Here is a 16,920-nt window from a genome sequence, read left to right as displayed (position 1 = left end):
ATTTCAGACTGCAAAAATAGTGAGTTTGTATGTTCCCTATAACCTGCATTGTGGATGATTCGAATTGCTTTCTTTTGAAGAGTAAAAAGTGAATGTAATGTGGTTTTATAGTTATTGCCCCAGACCTCTGCACAATAGCTTAAGTATGGTGAAACCAGTGAACAGTAGAGAATATGAAGTGATGTTCTGTCGAATACCTGTTTTGCCTTGTTTAGTACTGCAATGCTTCGTGATACTTTGGAATGAATATATCTTACGTGAGCTCTCCAGTTAAGTTTTTCATCTATTATTACCCCCAGAAATTTATTTTCACTGACTCTTTCAATATCAACACCATTTATTTGAATCTTTGCATTTGTATTTAAACTACTATTTCCAAATAACATCAGTTTAGATTTATTCAAATTTAATGATAATTTGTTTTTATCAAGCCAGAACTTCACTTTACTTATTTCATTAGTCATATCCTCCAATAAATTCTGCAGATCATCACCAGAGCAAAAAATGTTTGTATCGTCAGCAAAGAGAACCATTTTTAATACTTTGGACACTTTACAGATGTCGTTAATGTACAAGTTGAAGAATTTTGGACCCAAAACTGACCCTTGGGGTACACCACAAGCAATGTCCATACATAAGGAGCAACCACCATTTATTTTCACAAACTGCTTTCTGTCACTTAAATAACTCCGGACCCAATCTAAAACTACCCCTCTGACACCATAACGTTCCAGTTTTCTTATTAATATATCATGATCTATAGTGTCAAATGCCTTTGTCAAGTCTATGAATAACCCAGCCACATATTGCTTTTTGTCTATGGAATTTGTGATGTATTCTATTGAATCTAATAGTGCCGATGATGTTGATCTGCTTGATCTGAATCCGTACTGACTCTCAGTGAGTAGTTTATGTTTATCTATAAATTTTTCCAGTCTGTTTTTAAACAGTTTTTCAAGAACTTTTGAGAATTGGGGTAGTAAAAAGACAGGCCTGTAGTTTGTGAAATGGTGTTTGTTTCCAGATTTGTATAGAGGTATAACTTTTGCTATTTTCATTCTGTCTGGAAATCGACCAGTTTGAAATGATAAATTACAGATGTATGTAAATGGTTTTATAATAGCCTCAATGACTCTTTTAACCACTATCATATAATATCATTACAATCCAAAGATTTGTGATTTTTACATTTTTTGACAATTTCAAGAACTTCATTTTCATCAACGGCTGTGAGAAACATAGAATATGGATTTCTGTCAATCAGTGTATCGGGTTTTTCCTGTGCTTTGATAAACATTATACTTCATGCTTCATTTATTTGATGTTGTTTATCATAGTCTATTATTTGATTGATTACTTTTTGTGCTGCCTATTCAGTTTTTTTGTCATCCACTGGAACAATTTGAACTGCACTAATGTGATTGTGGAGGTAGTCATTGTGTAGGACTGGACTCTCACACACGTCACCACACATTTCCTATAATCCTATAATTCCTATAATTTATAATCCTTATCTTTATAATCTCTTCTGCTATTTGCACATTCTTTACTGTAAATTCCTAAGTTAATTTGTACATTTTTGTAGTAACCTGAAAATTGTAAATATTGTAAAACTTTTCTTCTGTCATTTAATGGTCGGGCATTGTACAGCTACAAGCATTTCACCCCCATGTCATACTGTGTATGGTTGTGTGTGTGTGACAAATAAAATTTGAATTTGAATTTGATGATGGAAAGAGAAATACTTTTGTTATCCCATACTTTCTTTTAATTCTTTTGGTACAGCAGTTGCAATGAATAATAATATTACTGATTATGATAGCAGGAGATGATTCTGTGCCTGACAGATACTTTAAATTATTGAGGTTGATCGCAAGTGATATGAAAGATTTCCTTTATCTGTCCTTGTGCCATCAGAGCTGAATCAGCCTGTTAGAGAAAGTGATCTGCTGTCTTTGGAAGCCCGTTTCCGCCACAAAAAAAAGTATCCATAACTCGAAGTTTTGGTAACTCAAAGTTTTGCGTTATCTTTCTTGAAATTTCAAGCTACTCTCTTGAAATTTCAACTTATTAACTCGAAATTTTGAGATAAGTAGCTCAAAATTTTGACTCACTTTTCTCAAAATTTGGCCGAGCTAACTTCAAATTTTGAGTTAATAAGTCAAAATTTCGAGAAAATAAGTGGAAATTTTGAGAAAATAACTCAAAGATTTGAGAAAGATAACTCAAAATTTCAAGTTATTGATACTTATTTTTCTTCCTTTTTTAGTGGTGGAAATGGGCTTCCATAAAAAATTGCAGAGCGGTTTAATCAGTTTGCTGGTATCAGCTCCAATGCTGCTCCCGCAGCAGACTACACCAAAGTACACTGCACTCACAATACCTAAAAAGCAGATTTCATCTGATCTCTGTTTTGATTTGTTCTTCTTTTTTTTTGTATTATCATTAGGCATAGCAGAAAATATTAACACACACACACACACACACACACACACACACACACACACACACACACACACACACAGAGACAATATAAAACTGTATATTGTGGGGGAAAAAACTCTAGATGAATGTAACTTTGGAGAAGATTGTAAATGTGTTAAGGATACAGGCTGGTTAATTAGCAAGTCAACTAATGGTTAGGCTCTGCTAGAACTTTGCCTGAGCATTCTCACGCCGGTACAGTAGACGGCAACATGCACCTTTGACTTCGGTTTGGACCGCGCCGCCTGAGGAAGAAGAAAAAAAGGCGCCGAAGAAGGCCACTTTCCCACTTTCGCGTTTCAGACCACACTCCATACCAGTTGGTGGCGGTAATGCACCATTCAGTTGTTTGTCAACTGGCAATAAAATTTTAAAAGGAGGAAGAAGAAGGCCATTTTCCCCTGAAACAGTGCCGTGAGAGCGACGTACCCGAGCTTTATTGTTCTCATTATCTCCACTGCTCTCGATATTTTAACGAGAGTCTTTGGTTGCCTTTTGTGTAAGTTCTGACGTTGGTTATGTGACAGTATGGTGGTAATATTAAAAAACGAAAACGTCGTCATTGCTGCTGGCCGGGTTCGGGTGATAAACGAGCTAACGCTAAAGCTACAGGCCTAGCTGGGTACAAAGACGAGTGCAGCTCAGCTCGACATTTTGTTCTTGGTTTCAGCGGCAGAGGCGTTTGAAGTGCCAGAAACAACCTGGGGAACAATCCACGTTAGCTAATCTCAGCTGGCATACAAGGTTACGATGTGTGCAGGTTGCGTGTATTTTACGTGTATATTTTGTCAACGATGCGGCTAACGGGGGCATGTCCGATTCAGTATTGGCGACGTGGTTGTTATGTACTTGGAGCACTGAGCTTTTGATTAGGTGCACGTTGGAGACACATTTAAGTCATTTAGCAAGTTATTGTACATGTTGGGGGTTTCTCTCTACGTGGATGGCCAACCTGGAACAGTTAAGGCTCTGTCGTTGGTCGTGCCCCCCTCCCGTGATGCATGGGTGGTGATTTCTGGTTGACAGCAACTGTCAGTTTGCAAAGATTCTGAGATCTCCCTGCCGTGCATGAAGGCGACTCATCAAGATACCATGTTAGTTCGTTTTCTCATTGATATTGGTGGTAAAAGGTCCTGTAATTTTCACTTTGGGTTAATGATCTTGAACTGAGCAGTGACTTCAGCGTGCTCCTGCATAAGGACCATACAGGGAGTGCAGAATTATTAGGCAAATGAGTATTTTGTCCACATCATCCTCTTAATGCATGTTGTCTTACTCCAAGCTGTATAGGCTCGAAAAACTACTACCAATTAAGCATATTAGGTGATGTGCATCTCTGTAATGAGAAGGGGTGTGGTCTAATGACATCAACACCCTATATCAGGTGTGCATAATTATTAGGCAACGTCCTAGTGACGGACGGTTGACAGCCAGGAGATGGCAGTAATGCAACAGTTTTGGATGCAAGCTGCCGTTAAACTTGACTGAAGAAGAAGTAGGCAACGTCCTTTCCTTTGGCAAAATGGGTCAACAGAAGGACTTGACAGGCTCAGAAAAGTCAAAAATAGTGAGATATCTTGCAGAGGGATGCAGCAGTCTCAAAATTGCAAAGCTTCTGAAGCGTGATCATCGAACAATCACGCGTTTCATTCAAAATAGTCAACAGGGTCGCAAGAAGCGTGTGGAAAAACCAAGGCGCAAAATAACTGCCCATGAACTGAGAAAAGTCAAGCGTGCAGCTGCCAAGATGCCACTTGCCACCAGTTTGGCCATATTTCAGAGCTGCAACATCACTGGAGTGCCCAAAAGCACAAGGTGTGCAATACTCAGAGACATGGCCAAGGTAAGAAAGGCTGAAAGACGACCACCACTGAACAAGACACACAAGCTGAAACGTCAAGACTGGGCCAAGAAATATCTTGAGACTGATTTTTCTAAGGTTTTATGGACTGATGTAATGAGAGTGAGTCTTGATGGGCCAGATGGATGGGCCCATGGCTGGACTGGTAAAGGGCAGAGAGCTCCAGTCCGACTCAGACGCCAGCAAGGTGGAGGTGGAGTACTGGTTTGGGCTGGTATCATCAAAGATGAGCTTGTGGGGCCTTTTCGGGTTGAGGATGGAGTCAAGCTCAACTCCCAGTCCTACTGCCAGTTTCTGGAAGACACCTTCTTCGAGCAGTGGTACAGGAAGAAGTCTGCATCCTTCAAGAAAAACATGATTTTCATGCAGGACAATGCTCCATCACACGCGTCCAAGTACTCCACAGCGTGGCTGGCAAGAAAAGGTATAAAAGAAGAAAAACTAATGACATGGCCTCCTTGTTCACCTGATCTGAACCCCATTGAGAACCTGTGGTCCATCATCAAATGTGAGATTTACAAGGAGGGAAAACAGTACACCTCTCTGAACAGTGTCTGGGAGGCTGTGGTTGCTGCTGCACGCAATGTTGATGGTGAACAGATCAAAACACTGACAGAATCCATGGATGGCAGGCTTTTGAGTGTCCTTGCAAAGAAAGGTGGCTATATTGGTCACTGATTTGTTTTTGTTTTGTTTTTGAATGTCAGAAATGTATATTTGTGAATGTGGAGATGTTATATTGGTTTCACTGGTAAAAATAATTGAAATGGGTATATATTTGTTTTTTGTTAAGTTGCCTAATAATTATGCACAGTAATAGTCACCTGCAGACACAGATATCCCCCTAAAATAGCTAAAACTAAAAACAAACTAAAAACTACTTCCAAGAACATTCAGCTTTGATATTAATGACTTTTTTGGGTTCATTGAGAACATGGTTGTTGTTCAATAATAAAATTATTCCTCAAAAATACAACTTGCCTAATAATTCTGCACTCCCTGTATGAGCGACTGGCTCAAAGTCTTACTTATTTCCTTTACCTGATACAGCCATTGCTGCTATAAACTGCACGTTTTGGAATCATTGGGAGAAGCTGGATCAAGGCGGCAATGTAGTGAAGAAACCTTGAAGAAGAACATCCTGATTTCTTTGAGGTCTTTTTCTTTCCTGCTTTGCTTCATCAGAAACAACAGTCTAGCTCGACCTGTCCGACCAGCTTGAAAGCAGGAAATCTGAACTGGTAACACAAAAAAAGGAGTGAACAAAGGAGTGTGAATTTTCACCATCTAATTAGGTTTGCTTATAAGAAGATCCAAATTCATTTAATTATGAATTGAGGTGGACTTTGTGGTGGCTGAAGCATAAAACATTTTTTTAACTAGCTTTTTACGAGCAGTCAGTTATTAACTTCTGAAACATTGGAGTGTTTTGCACAGCTTTGAAGCTAAAATGTACATAATTAATACATTTGGGTATTGTAAGTAACGTCAAGTAAGGACTTCTTTGCCCAAAACAAATGAAAATGCTGCTTTGAGCTATGCCCACACTGGTATACTCCTAGCTCTAAAGCAATACTGAAGGGTTTCACGTGTTGTAAATGTGCAGCTTAATTAGGGCTGCTCGATTATGGCAAAAATTGATAATCACGATTATTTTTTATTAATTGAGATCTCGATTATTTGACGATATTTATTTAACAATAACAATGTATTGAATAATGACTTTAAAGATTGTCATAAAATAGTGTGCAAATACGGATAACTGTGCAAATGTTTGCAATATAAAAAACAAATGAAAAATGTAAACATCTGTTCACTGAACTTTGCAGTGTTGCTCTGTGGTGCAGCTACGACACTGTAGCAAAGTTTACACACTATGTCTACTTGATCCACGTCTGACTCCGCGAACCCATAATGTTTCCACACCACTGAAGTTTTTTTTTTACCTCTCTTTTAAACCAACAGCAGTCACTCTCCTCTCCAAATAACTTCTGCTTAGCTTTCCGAGCTTCCCTCGGGTCCTCTTAATCAGCGGTCCCCAACCCCCGGGCCTCGGACCGGTACCGGTCCGTTAGTCGTTTGGTACCGAGCCGCGAGAGCTGAGGCTCAGGTGTGAAATGTATAGTTTTCAGGGTTTTTATCGGTTTTCAGCGTTATTTTGTTATCGTTTTTATCGTTTACTCAGTTTTCCTTGGTCTTTTCACGTGTGTTATGAATAAATGTTCTTTTTTTCGGTACCGGTACTAGTTTTATTTTGTTGTATTTATCCGCGACACCTTAAAGGCCGGTCCATGAAAATATTGTCGGGCATAAACCGGTCCGTGGCGCAAAAAAGGTTGGGAACCGCTGCTCTCAGTGTTGCCAACTCCTCAGTAAGTAAAATCGCTATTGGTTGTCCTAAAAGTCGCTAGAAGTCGCCAAATGACGTCATCGCTTAATTTGTAGAATTGGTCATGCTAATGTAATTGTAACCTACGTTGTTGGAGAGAGAAATAACATCGTGGAAGAGACATAAAGTGAGTAAAAAACGTCCTAAATGCAGTTAGAATTTATTTAGAACTACAAATTAAATTTCTTTTAACAACTATTGTTTTTAATGTCACAGTTCCAACCCTGCTCCTTTATCCGGGCCTGGACTGGCAAAAGTGACCCGAAATTGGCGCTCTGGTGGAGTTACTTTGTGTGTGAGAGTGTTTGTTTATAAGTAGTTTTAAACTTTGTGATCCACAAAACAGCATAACAGTAAAAGAAGAATTGACTGCGTTACAGTCAGTGCGGGAGCAGCGGCTTCACTCATGCGCGATTCATTTGTCCTTTGGACGCATGGGTGTGAACATCTCCTGCCCTGATAACAGCGGGGGAGGACTATCCTCCGCCTGGAAGAGCTTTGGCACGGGTGAGGTGCCCACGGCAGCACCCGCTGCTTGTTGAGAGTAAGAGCGATGCGCGTTTTCACGTCAAAAAGTCGTCATAAATAAGTCTCCAATAATACCAGAAAAGTCGCCAGATTTGTCGCTAGTCGCTTTTTAGAAAAAAAGTCGCTAAGGGGGTCTGAAAACTCGCTAAATATAGCGACAAAGTCGCTAAATTGGCAACACTGGCTGCTCTTAATTGTTGTGACACGTGTTAGAAATGCAGAGAGGTGCGCTGGATTCGCCACACGGAGCAGCGCGAGAGTAAAGCACGAGGGAGGGGCTAATAATCGGCTCAGTCATTTTTAATGATCGTTGAAAGCCCAGATCGTAATCTGATTAAAATTCGATTAATTGAGCAGCCCTAAGCTTAATGTTCTTGTGAAGTCTGAGACTGATTTGGAGCAGCGTTTGATCATGTCTGGAACAGATGGAGCAAAGGTTAACGGTTGGAGATGTTATCTGCTGTTAAGCGTGATCTTGTCATTTTTTTCTGTAAGATGACAGTGCCAGATGAAGAACTACTCCCTACCCCCCCACCAAGCGCAGATTTCACAGCTGGATTTATGACTGGTCATCGAGGCTGTTCTGCAGTTGATCACTTGGCTAAATAAGTGGACATTATTTATAAACTTGAAAGTGGACTCACTATATTGAGGATTTTTCTTCTTTGGGAGGTGGTTTCATTTTCAGCTTGGCATCTTTCAGAACTAATCTTGCTCGGTTATTGAAACCAGTATGGTTTTATTTTTATTTTTTCCCCCCTCATTTGCTGGTGAACACTGTGCCACCGATGTTTTTTGTTTGTTTGTTTGGGTTTTTGGTGAAGTCAATTTGGTGGGAACTTGAGTCAAATATTTTAAATAGTGAGCAGAATTTTAGTTTTAATATGGTCTGTGTTTTAGTTCCTTAATTTTGCTGCGATTTCAACGTAAAGGCCTTTAGTTTTGTGCTTTGAAGCTTGGCTCTTTAGAATGTGAGGTGGATTTGTGATTAACCTCTGCAGTTCTTATTAGGCAGTCTTGTGTGTGTTTTTTTTAAAAAATTGACCGTTTTGGGTATTGGTGTAAATGGTGTATCTGCCCCTGAGAGTGCATTGCTTTTCAGATTCCATGGTGGTACAGTGAAATGCCGGGAAATTGGCACAGAGCTACAGATGCTCTGTTGGCAATAATATTATTCTATATCCTTCTGTCTACAGGTGCTGTTGTTTGTGCTTCAGCATGGCGGTCGTCATCCGTTTACAGGGCCTGAGAGTCACAGCGGGTTCTGAGGATATTCGCAGGTTCTTCACTGGCCTCAAAATTCCTGATGGAGGGGTGCATATAATTGGTGGGGAGCGAGACGAGGCTTTCATTATCTTTGCTTCAGATGAAGATGCAAGAAGAGCCATGATACATTCAGGTGGTGTCATTAGAGGCTCACCTGTTACATTCCTGTTAAGTAGTAAAGCAGAGATGCAGAATATGCTCGAAAGAACAACAAAAATTGTGGAGAGGGATCAGAAAAGGCGGCTTGAAGATGACATTGGACATCCTCGCAGATCTATGGAGCCAGAGATGGGCAGGAGCTCAGCCAGCAGATCGGGTGACAGTCCTCCACCCCTGCTCCAGAGGGCCCCAAACACAGATGATGTGTTTTTGTTTCTAAAAGGTCTGCCTTTCTCTGTCACTGAAAAGGAAATTTGTGATTTTTTTTTGGTGGTTTAGTTGTTGATGAAGTTGTTTTAGTAAAAAATCGCCAAGGATTAAACAATGGAACAGGTTTTGTCAAATTTGCAACAAGAGAGGATGCAATGGAAGGGTTGAAGAGAGATCGGGAATACATTGGCGCAAGGTATATTGAGATCTCCACGACAACATTGAATGATTGGCATCGGGTTACTGGTAGAATGCCAACAGCTGTCATAGGTGGCAGTTTCCAAAGGGGGAGATCACCCATTCCCGATCAGAGGGATCCACAGCACCGTGTAAGGTCACGATCACCTGTGGCTCAGAGGCACATTGCTCCTTCAGAAGGGGAGTACTGTGTTTTGTTGGAAAATCTGTCATTTGCAGCGGAAAAAGAACATATAAAACGTCTTTTTCATAATGCGAAACTTGGGGATGACCAGATCCTGCACTTGATTGACTCTGACGGGAAACAAAAAAGATCTGCACTGGTGCTGTTCAAGAGTTTGCGTGACTATTGTGAAGCTTTAGCTCATGAAAAAAAGACAGTTTTTCAATCGACTAGTGCATACCCGTCCAGTTTCGAGGGAGAACATGATTGCCCTTCTGAAACCTCAAGGTACCACTGTCCGGCCTTCTGGAAACTCTGAAAGGTTTCGGGAGGGGCCTGCATCTTACTCCAGTGATCCTTATGACTCAGAGAAGATATGTGTGTTTGTGCGAAACCTGCCATTCGATGTACGAAAAGTTGAGATCATCGACTTCTTCCTTGGGTTTAATATCACAGAGGACAATGTGTGTGTGCTGCAGGACCGAGAAGGTGCTGGGGTTGGACAAGCTATGGTGGTCTTTGGATCTGAGACGGAGGCTATGAGGGCACTCATTCTCGATGGACGACGGTTTCTTGGGTCAAAAGTCATACTAAAATGCATTACACGTTCTGAGATGCAGGAGTTGGGTGTTGATCCACCAGTGGTGCAAGAGCCACTGCTGAGAGGGGAGCAGTACTCGGGCAAGAGCAGCGAAGCATCTTATCTCACTGGTGACACTTCATATCCTGACTTCAGGGTTCCTCGTGATGGGGGTATACCAGTAACTAATGCACAGGATAGCATCCATGGAAGTATTGATTATGAGTCTCGTGCAGCGCGGTCTCGTTCTCCAGAAGACCGGGGCAATGGAGTTCGTGGCAGTTTTCGCTCCCCTGTGGAGCCTTTTGACGCTCCCACCTGTGTTCAGTTACTCAACCTACCTTTCCAAATCAGAAGTGAAGAAATCTACGATTTTTGGCACAGATCCAGGTATTATACGTATCGTATAATACCTGGATCTGTGTCACTGCAGTATGACCAGAGTGGAAAACCTAAAGGCTCTGCTACTTTGGTATTTGAGTCTCGTCGAGAGGCTTTAACGGCAGTTGAAGAACTAGGTGGGAGACCAATAGGGCAGAGAAAAATAAAGCTACTCCTTGTGTGAAAGTAAAATTGCTTTTCATTGCACTTAAAATTCCAGGTGTAATTGGAAATGTAAACAATGTTGATTTGAAAAACCACTGCCTTGTTGTTGTTTTTTTTTCATTTTTTTTCGTTTTTTTTTTATTTTATGTAGGGTGGGGAAAAGGAGGGTGTTGGGGGCTGTTGATATGGGGTGGCTTTATGATTCTAACTATAAAGTTAGCTTGCATGTATTTAATTTAGCCTTGTTTTATCTGCTAAAAGCAATACTCTATTTCAATTTTTGATTGAACTTGTTATAGTGTGTATTCCATTTCATCTTACTGTCTTTTTGTCATTTTAAAATAAAAATGGATGCTTTTGAATTGTTAACATTAAATTAGGATCTGCAGGATACAGATAAATAATAAATAAAAAATATTTCGGGTTCAGTGATGTATTTTTTTTTTCTCCCCTCAAAGACCTGTTATGATATTCTGCATTTTATTGATTTTATTTTTTTGTAGACAGCCTTCAAAGAAAAAAACCTTAAATACGACCACCGTTTAAATGGTCACTACTCATCTGTAGTGGTGAATATGGTGTACTGACAGGTTTGAAATAATAGCTATAGAGGCCTGTCTAAAACTATTGCTTGCTCCGCTACTGCTGCGCCCTAGCTTCAGCATGAGTGAATGGTGGTACGACCGAGCCAGAATGCGCTCACATAGTTAGCGAAGAGTTGTGGGAGAGCTCTAAAACACAAATGATAGCGAATGCAGCGCCTCGGGAAGTGTTTAAAATGACAAGACTAACAGTCTGATCCCCCAACGAAGTCTTTTGAGCATGTGTTTTAGCCACTTTTTATTTGTATCAGCCACTAATCGAGTGCCTCTGTTTCTGAGGCTTCTCTGTTCAGCATCACATGATATGGGTGCACAGCTGGCGCGAACCCCGGAGCGCACTGCGGCTCCTACGAGTCAAACAACCAGTTAAAATTTCAAAAAGGCAGGCCTTGTTAGAGAGCATCACACAGTGGTTAAAATCTCAATAACAGAGACCTTGGTCCTTTGATAAACATATTTCATGCTTCATTTATTTGATGTTGTTTATCATAGTCTATTATTTGATTGATTACTTTTTGTTCTGCCTATTCAGTTTTTTTGTCATCCACTGGAACAATTTGAACTGCACTAATGTGATGATGGAAAGAGAAATACTTTTGTTATCCCATACTTTCTTTTAATTCTTTTGGTACAGCAGTTGCAATGAATAATAATATTACTGATGATGATAATATGCAGGAGATGATTCTGTGCCTGACAGATACTTTAAATTATTGAGGTTGATCACAAGTGATATGAAAGATTTCCTTTATCTGTCCTTGTGCCATCAGAGCTGAATCAGCCTGTTAGAGAAAGTGATCTGCTGTCTTTGGAAGCCCGTTTCCGCCACACAAAAAAAGTATCCATAACTCAAAGTTTCGCGTTATCTTTCTTGAAATTTCGACTTATGGACTCAAAATTTTGAGATAAGTAGCTCAAAATTTTGACTCACTTTTCTCAAAATTTGGCAGAGCTAACTTGAAATTTTGAGTTCATAAGTCAAAATTTTGAGAAAATAACTCAAAGATTTGAGAAAGATAACTCGAAATTTCAAGTTATGGATACTTATTTTTCTTCCTTTTTTAGTGGTGGAAATGGGCTTCCATAAAAAATTGCAGAGCGGTTTATTCAGTTTGCTGGTATCAGCTCCAATGCTGCTCCCGCAGCAGACTACACCAAAGTACACTGCACTCACAATACCTAAAGGGCAGATTTCATCTGATTGCTGGATCTCTGTTTTGATTTGTTCTTCTTTTTTTTGTATTATCATTAGGCATAGCAGAAAATATTAACACACACACACACACACACACACACACACACACACACACACACACACACACACACACACAGAGAGACAATATAAAACTGTATATTGTGGGGGAAAAAACTCTAGATGAATGTAACTTTGGAGAAGATTGTAAATGTGTTAAGGATACAGGCTGGTTAATTAGCAAGTCAACTAATGGTTAGGCTCTGCTAGAACTTTGCCTGAGCATTCTCACGCCGGTACAGTAGACGGCAACATGCACCTTTGACTTCGGTTTGGACCGCGCCGCCTGAGGAAGAAGAAAAAAAGGCGCCGAAGAAGGCCACTTTCCCACTTTCGCGTTTCAGACCACACTCCATACCAGTTGGTGGCGGTAATGCACCATTCAGTTGTTTGTCAACTGGCAATAAAATTTTAAAAGGAGGAAGAAGAAGGCCATTTTCCCCTGAAACAGTGCCGTGAGAGCGACGTACCCGAGCTTTATTGTTCTCATTATCTCCACTGCTCTCGATATTTTAACGAGAGTCTTTGGTTGCCTTTTGTGTAAGTTCTGACGTTGGTTATGTGACAGTATGGTGGTAATATTAAAAAACGAAAACGTCGTCATTGCTGCTGGCCGGGTTCGGGTGATAAACGAGCTAACGCTAAAGCTACAGGCCTAGCTGGGTACAAAGACGAGTGCAGCTCAGCTCGACATTTTGTTCTTGGTTTCAGCGGCAGAGGCGTTTGAAGTGCCAGAAACAACCTGGGGAACAATCCACGTTAGCTAATCTCAGCTGGCATACAAGGTTACGATGTGTGCAGGTTGCGTGTATTTTACGTGTATATTTTGTCAACGATGCGGCTAACGGGGGCATGTCCGATTCAGTATTGGCGACGTGGTTGTTATGTACTTGGAGCACTGAGCTTTTGATTAGGTGCACGTTGGAGACACATTTAAGTCATTTAGCAAGTTATTGTACATGTTGGGGGTTTCTCTCTACGTGGATGGCCAACCTGGAACAGTTAAGGCTCTGTCGTTGGTCGTGCCCCCCTCCCGTGATGCATGGGTGGTGATTTCTGGTTGACAGCAACTGTCAGTTTGCAAAGATTCTGAGATCTCCCTGCCGTGCATGAAGGCGACTCATCAAGATACCATGTTAGTTCGTTTTCTCATTGATATTGGTGGTAAAAGGTCCTGTAATTTTCACTTTGGGTTAATGATCTTGAACTGAGCAGTGACTTCAGCGTACTGCTGCATAAGGACCATATGAGTGACTGGCTACTTATTTCCTTTACCTGATACAGCCATTGCTGCTATAAACTGCACGTTTTGGAATCATTGGGAGAAGCTGGATCAAGGCGGCAATGTAGTGAAGAAACCTTGAAGAAGAACAACATCCTGATTTCGTTGGGTTTTTTTTTCCTGCTTTGGTTCATCAGAAACAACAGTCTAGCTCGACCTGTCTGACCAGCTTGAAAGCAGGAAATCTGAACTGGTAACACAAAAAAGGAGTGAACAAAGGAGTGTGAATTTTCACCATCTAATTAGGTTTGCTTATAAGAAGATCCAAATTCATTTAATTATAATTATGAATTGAGGTGGACTTTGTGGTGGCTGAAGCATAAAACATTTTTTTTTAACTAGCTTTTTACGAGCAGTCAACTATTAACTTCTGAAACATTGGAGTGTTTTGCACAGCTTTGAAGCTAAAATGTACATAATTGATACATTTGGGTATTGTAAGTAACGTCAAGTAAGGACTTCTTTGCCCAAAACAAATGAACATGCTGCTTTGAGCTATGACCACACTGGTATACTCCTAGCTCTAAAGCAATACTGAAGGATTTCACGTGTTGTAAATGTGCAGCTTAATGTGCTTGTGAAGTCTGAGACTGATTTGGAGCAGCGTTTGATCATGTCTGGAACAGATGGAGCAAAGGTTAACGGTTGGAGATGTTATTTGCTGTTAAGCGTGATCTTGTCATTTTTTTCTGTAAGATGACAGTGCCAGATGAAGAACTACTCCCTACCCCCCCACCAAGCGCAGATTTCACAGCTGGATTTATGACTGGTCATCGAGGCTGTTCTGCAGTTGATCACTTGGCTAAATAAGTGGACATTATTTATAAACTTGAAAGTGGACTCGCTATATTGAGGATTTTTCTTCTTTGGGAGGTGGTTTCATTTTCAGCTTGGCATCTTTCAGAACTAATCTTGCTCGGTTATTGAAACCAGTATGGTTTTATTTTTATTTTTTCCCCCCTCATTTGCTGGTGAACACTGTGCCACCGATGTTTTTTTGTTTGTTTGTTTGGGTTTTTGGTGAAGTCAATTTGGTGGGAACTTGAGTCAAATATTTTAAATAGTGAGCAGAATTTTAGTTTTAATATGGTCTGTGTTTTAGTTCCTTAATTTTGCTGCGATTTCAACGTAAAGGCCTTTAGTTTTGTGCTTTGAAGCTTGGCTCTTTAGAATGTGAGGTGGATTTGTGATTAACCTCTGCAGTTCTTATTAGGCAGTCTTGTGTGTGTTTTTTTTAAAAAATTGACCGTTTTGGGTATTGGTGTAAATGGTGTATCTGCCCCTGAGAGTGCATTGCTTTTCAGATTCCATGGTGGTACAGTGAAATGCCGGGAAATTGGCACAGAGCTACAGATGCTCTGTTGGCAATAATATTATTCTATATCCTTCTGTCTACAGGTGCTGTTGTTTGTGCTTCAGCATGGCGGTCGTCATCCGTTTACAGGGCCTGAGAGTCACAGCGGGTTCTGAGGATATTCGCAGGTTCTTCACTGGCCTCAAAATTCCTGATGGAGGGGTGCATATAATTGGTGGGGAGCGAGACGAGGCTTTCATTATCTTTGCTTCAGATGAAGATGCAAGAAGAGCCATGATACGTTCAGGTGGTGTCATTAGAGGCTCACCTGTTACATTGCTTTTAAGTAGTAAAGCAGAGATGCAGAATATGCTCGACAGAACAACAAAAATTGTGGAGAGGGATCAGAAAAGGCGGCTTGAAGATGACATTGGAAATCCTCGCAGATCTATGGAGCCAGAGATGGGCAGGAGATCAGCCAGCAGATCGGGTGACAGTCCTCCACCCCTGCTCCAGAGGGCCCCAAACACAGATGATGTGTTTTTGTTTCTAAAAGGTCTGCCTTTCTCTGTCACTGAAAAGGAAATTTGTGACTTTTTTGGTGGTTTAGTTGTTGATGAAGTTGTTTTAGTAAAAAATCGCCAAGGATTAAACAATGGAACAGGTTTTGTCAAATTTGCAACAAGAGAGGATGCAATGGAAGGGTTGAAGAGAGATCGGGAATACATTGGCGCAAGGTATATTGAGATCTCCACGACAACATTGAATGATTGGCATCGGGTTACTGGTAGAATGCCAACAGCTGTCATAGGTGGCAGTTTCCAAAGGGGGAGATCACCCATTCCCGATCAGAGGGATCCACAGCACCGTGTAAGGTCACGATCACCTGTGGCTCAGAGGCACATTGCTCCTTCAGAAGGGGAGTACTGTGTTTTGTTGGAAAATCTGTCATTTGCAGTGGAAAAAGAACATATAAAACGTCTCTTTCATAATGCGAAACTTGGGGATGACCAGATCCTGCACTTGATTGACTCTGACGGGAAACAAAAAAGATCTGCACTGGTGCTGTTCAAGAGTTTGCGTGACTATTGTGAAGCTTTAGCTCATGAAAAAAGACAGTTTTTCAATCGACTAGTGCATACCCGTCCAGTTTCGAGGGAGAACATGATTGCCCTTCTGAAACCTCAAGGTACCACTGTCCGGCCTTCTGGAAACTCTGAAAGGTTTCGGGAGGGGCCTGCATCTTACTCCAGTGATCCTTATGACTCAGAGAAGATATGTGTGTTTGTGCGAAACCTGCCATTCGATGTACGAAAAGTTGAGATCATCGACTTCTTCCTTGGGTTTAATATCACAGAGGACAATGTGTGTGTGCTGCAGGACCGAGAAGGTGCTGGGGTTGGACAAGCTTTGGTGGTCTTTGGATCTGAGACGGAGGCTTTGAGGGCACTCATTCTCGATGGACGACGGTTTCTTGGGTCAAAAGTCATACTAAAATGCATTACACGTTCTGAGATGCAGGAGTTGGGTGTTGATCCACCAGTGGTGCAAGAGCCACTGCTGAGAGGGGAGCAGTACTCGGGCAAGAGCAGCGAAGCATCTTATCTCACTGGTGACACTTCATATCCTGACTTCAGGGTTCCTCGTGATGGGGGTATACCAGTAACTAATGCACAGGATAGCATCCATGGAAGTATTGATTATGAGTCTCGTGCAGCGCGGTCTCGTTCTCCAGAAGACCGGGGCAATGGAGTTCGTGGCAGTTTTCGCTCCCCTGTGGAGCCTTTTGACGCTCCCACCTGTGTTCAGTTACTCAACCTACCTTTCCAAATCAGAAGTGAAGAAATCTACGATTTTTGTTACGGGTATCGTATAATACCTGGATCTGTGTCACTGCAGTATGACCAGAGTGGAAAACCTAAAGGCTCTGCTACTTTGGTATTTGAGTCTCGTCGAGAGGCTTTAACGGCAGTTGAAGAACTAGGTGGGAGACCAATAGGGCAGAGAAAAATAAAGCTACTCCTTGTGTGAAAGTAAAATTGCTTTTCATTGCACTTAAAATTCCAGGTGTAATTGGAAATGTAAACAATGTTGATTTGAAAAACC

At 41.1% G+C, this 16,920-nt stretch overlaps 1 protein-coding gene and 1 pseudogene across 2 annotated transcripts; both read left to right on the top strand.

Moving 5' to 3' along the window:
• The first annotated feature begins 2,875 nt into the window (after window positions 1-2,875).
• Window positions 2,876-10,477, top strand: LOC146623149 (RNA-binding protein 12B-like; annotated as a pseudogene). Its single transcript, XR_014906574.1, has 2 exons — window positions 2,876-2,983; window positions 8,459-10,477. The product of XR_014906574.1 is annotated as an RNA-binding protein 12B-like (transcript).
• Window positions 10,478-12,668: 2,191 nt separating this feature from the next.
• On the top strand, window positions 12,669-16,920 carry rbm12bb (RNA binding motif protein 12Bb). The gene is made up of 2 exons (XM_085365731.1): window positions 12,669-12,778; window positions 14,919-16,920. The coding sequence occupies exon 2, from the start codon at window positions 14,941-14,943 to the stop codon at window positions 16,843-16,845; it is 1,905 nt and encodes a 634-aa protein (XP_085221857.1). The 5' UTR covers window positions 12,669-12,778; window positions 14,919-14,940; the 3' UTR covers window positions 16,846-16,920.

Source organism: Diplotaxodon limnothrissa, linkage group LG11 (genome assembly GCF_057381915.1).
Source record: "Diplotaxodon limnothrissa isolate DT_005_m linkage group LG11, D_limnothrissa_male_GT1.1, whole genome shotgun sequence".
NCBI classification, from domain to species: domain Eukaryota; kingdom Metazoa; phylum Chordata; class Actinopteri; order Cichliformes; family Cichlidae; genus Diplotaxodon; species Diplotaxodon limnothrissa.
This window is presented reverse-complemented; position numbering and strand designations above follow the sequence as displayed.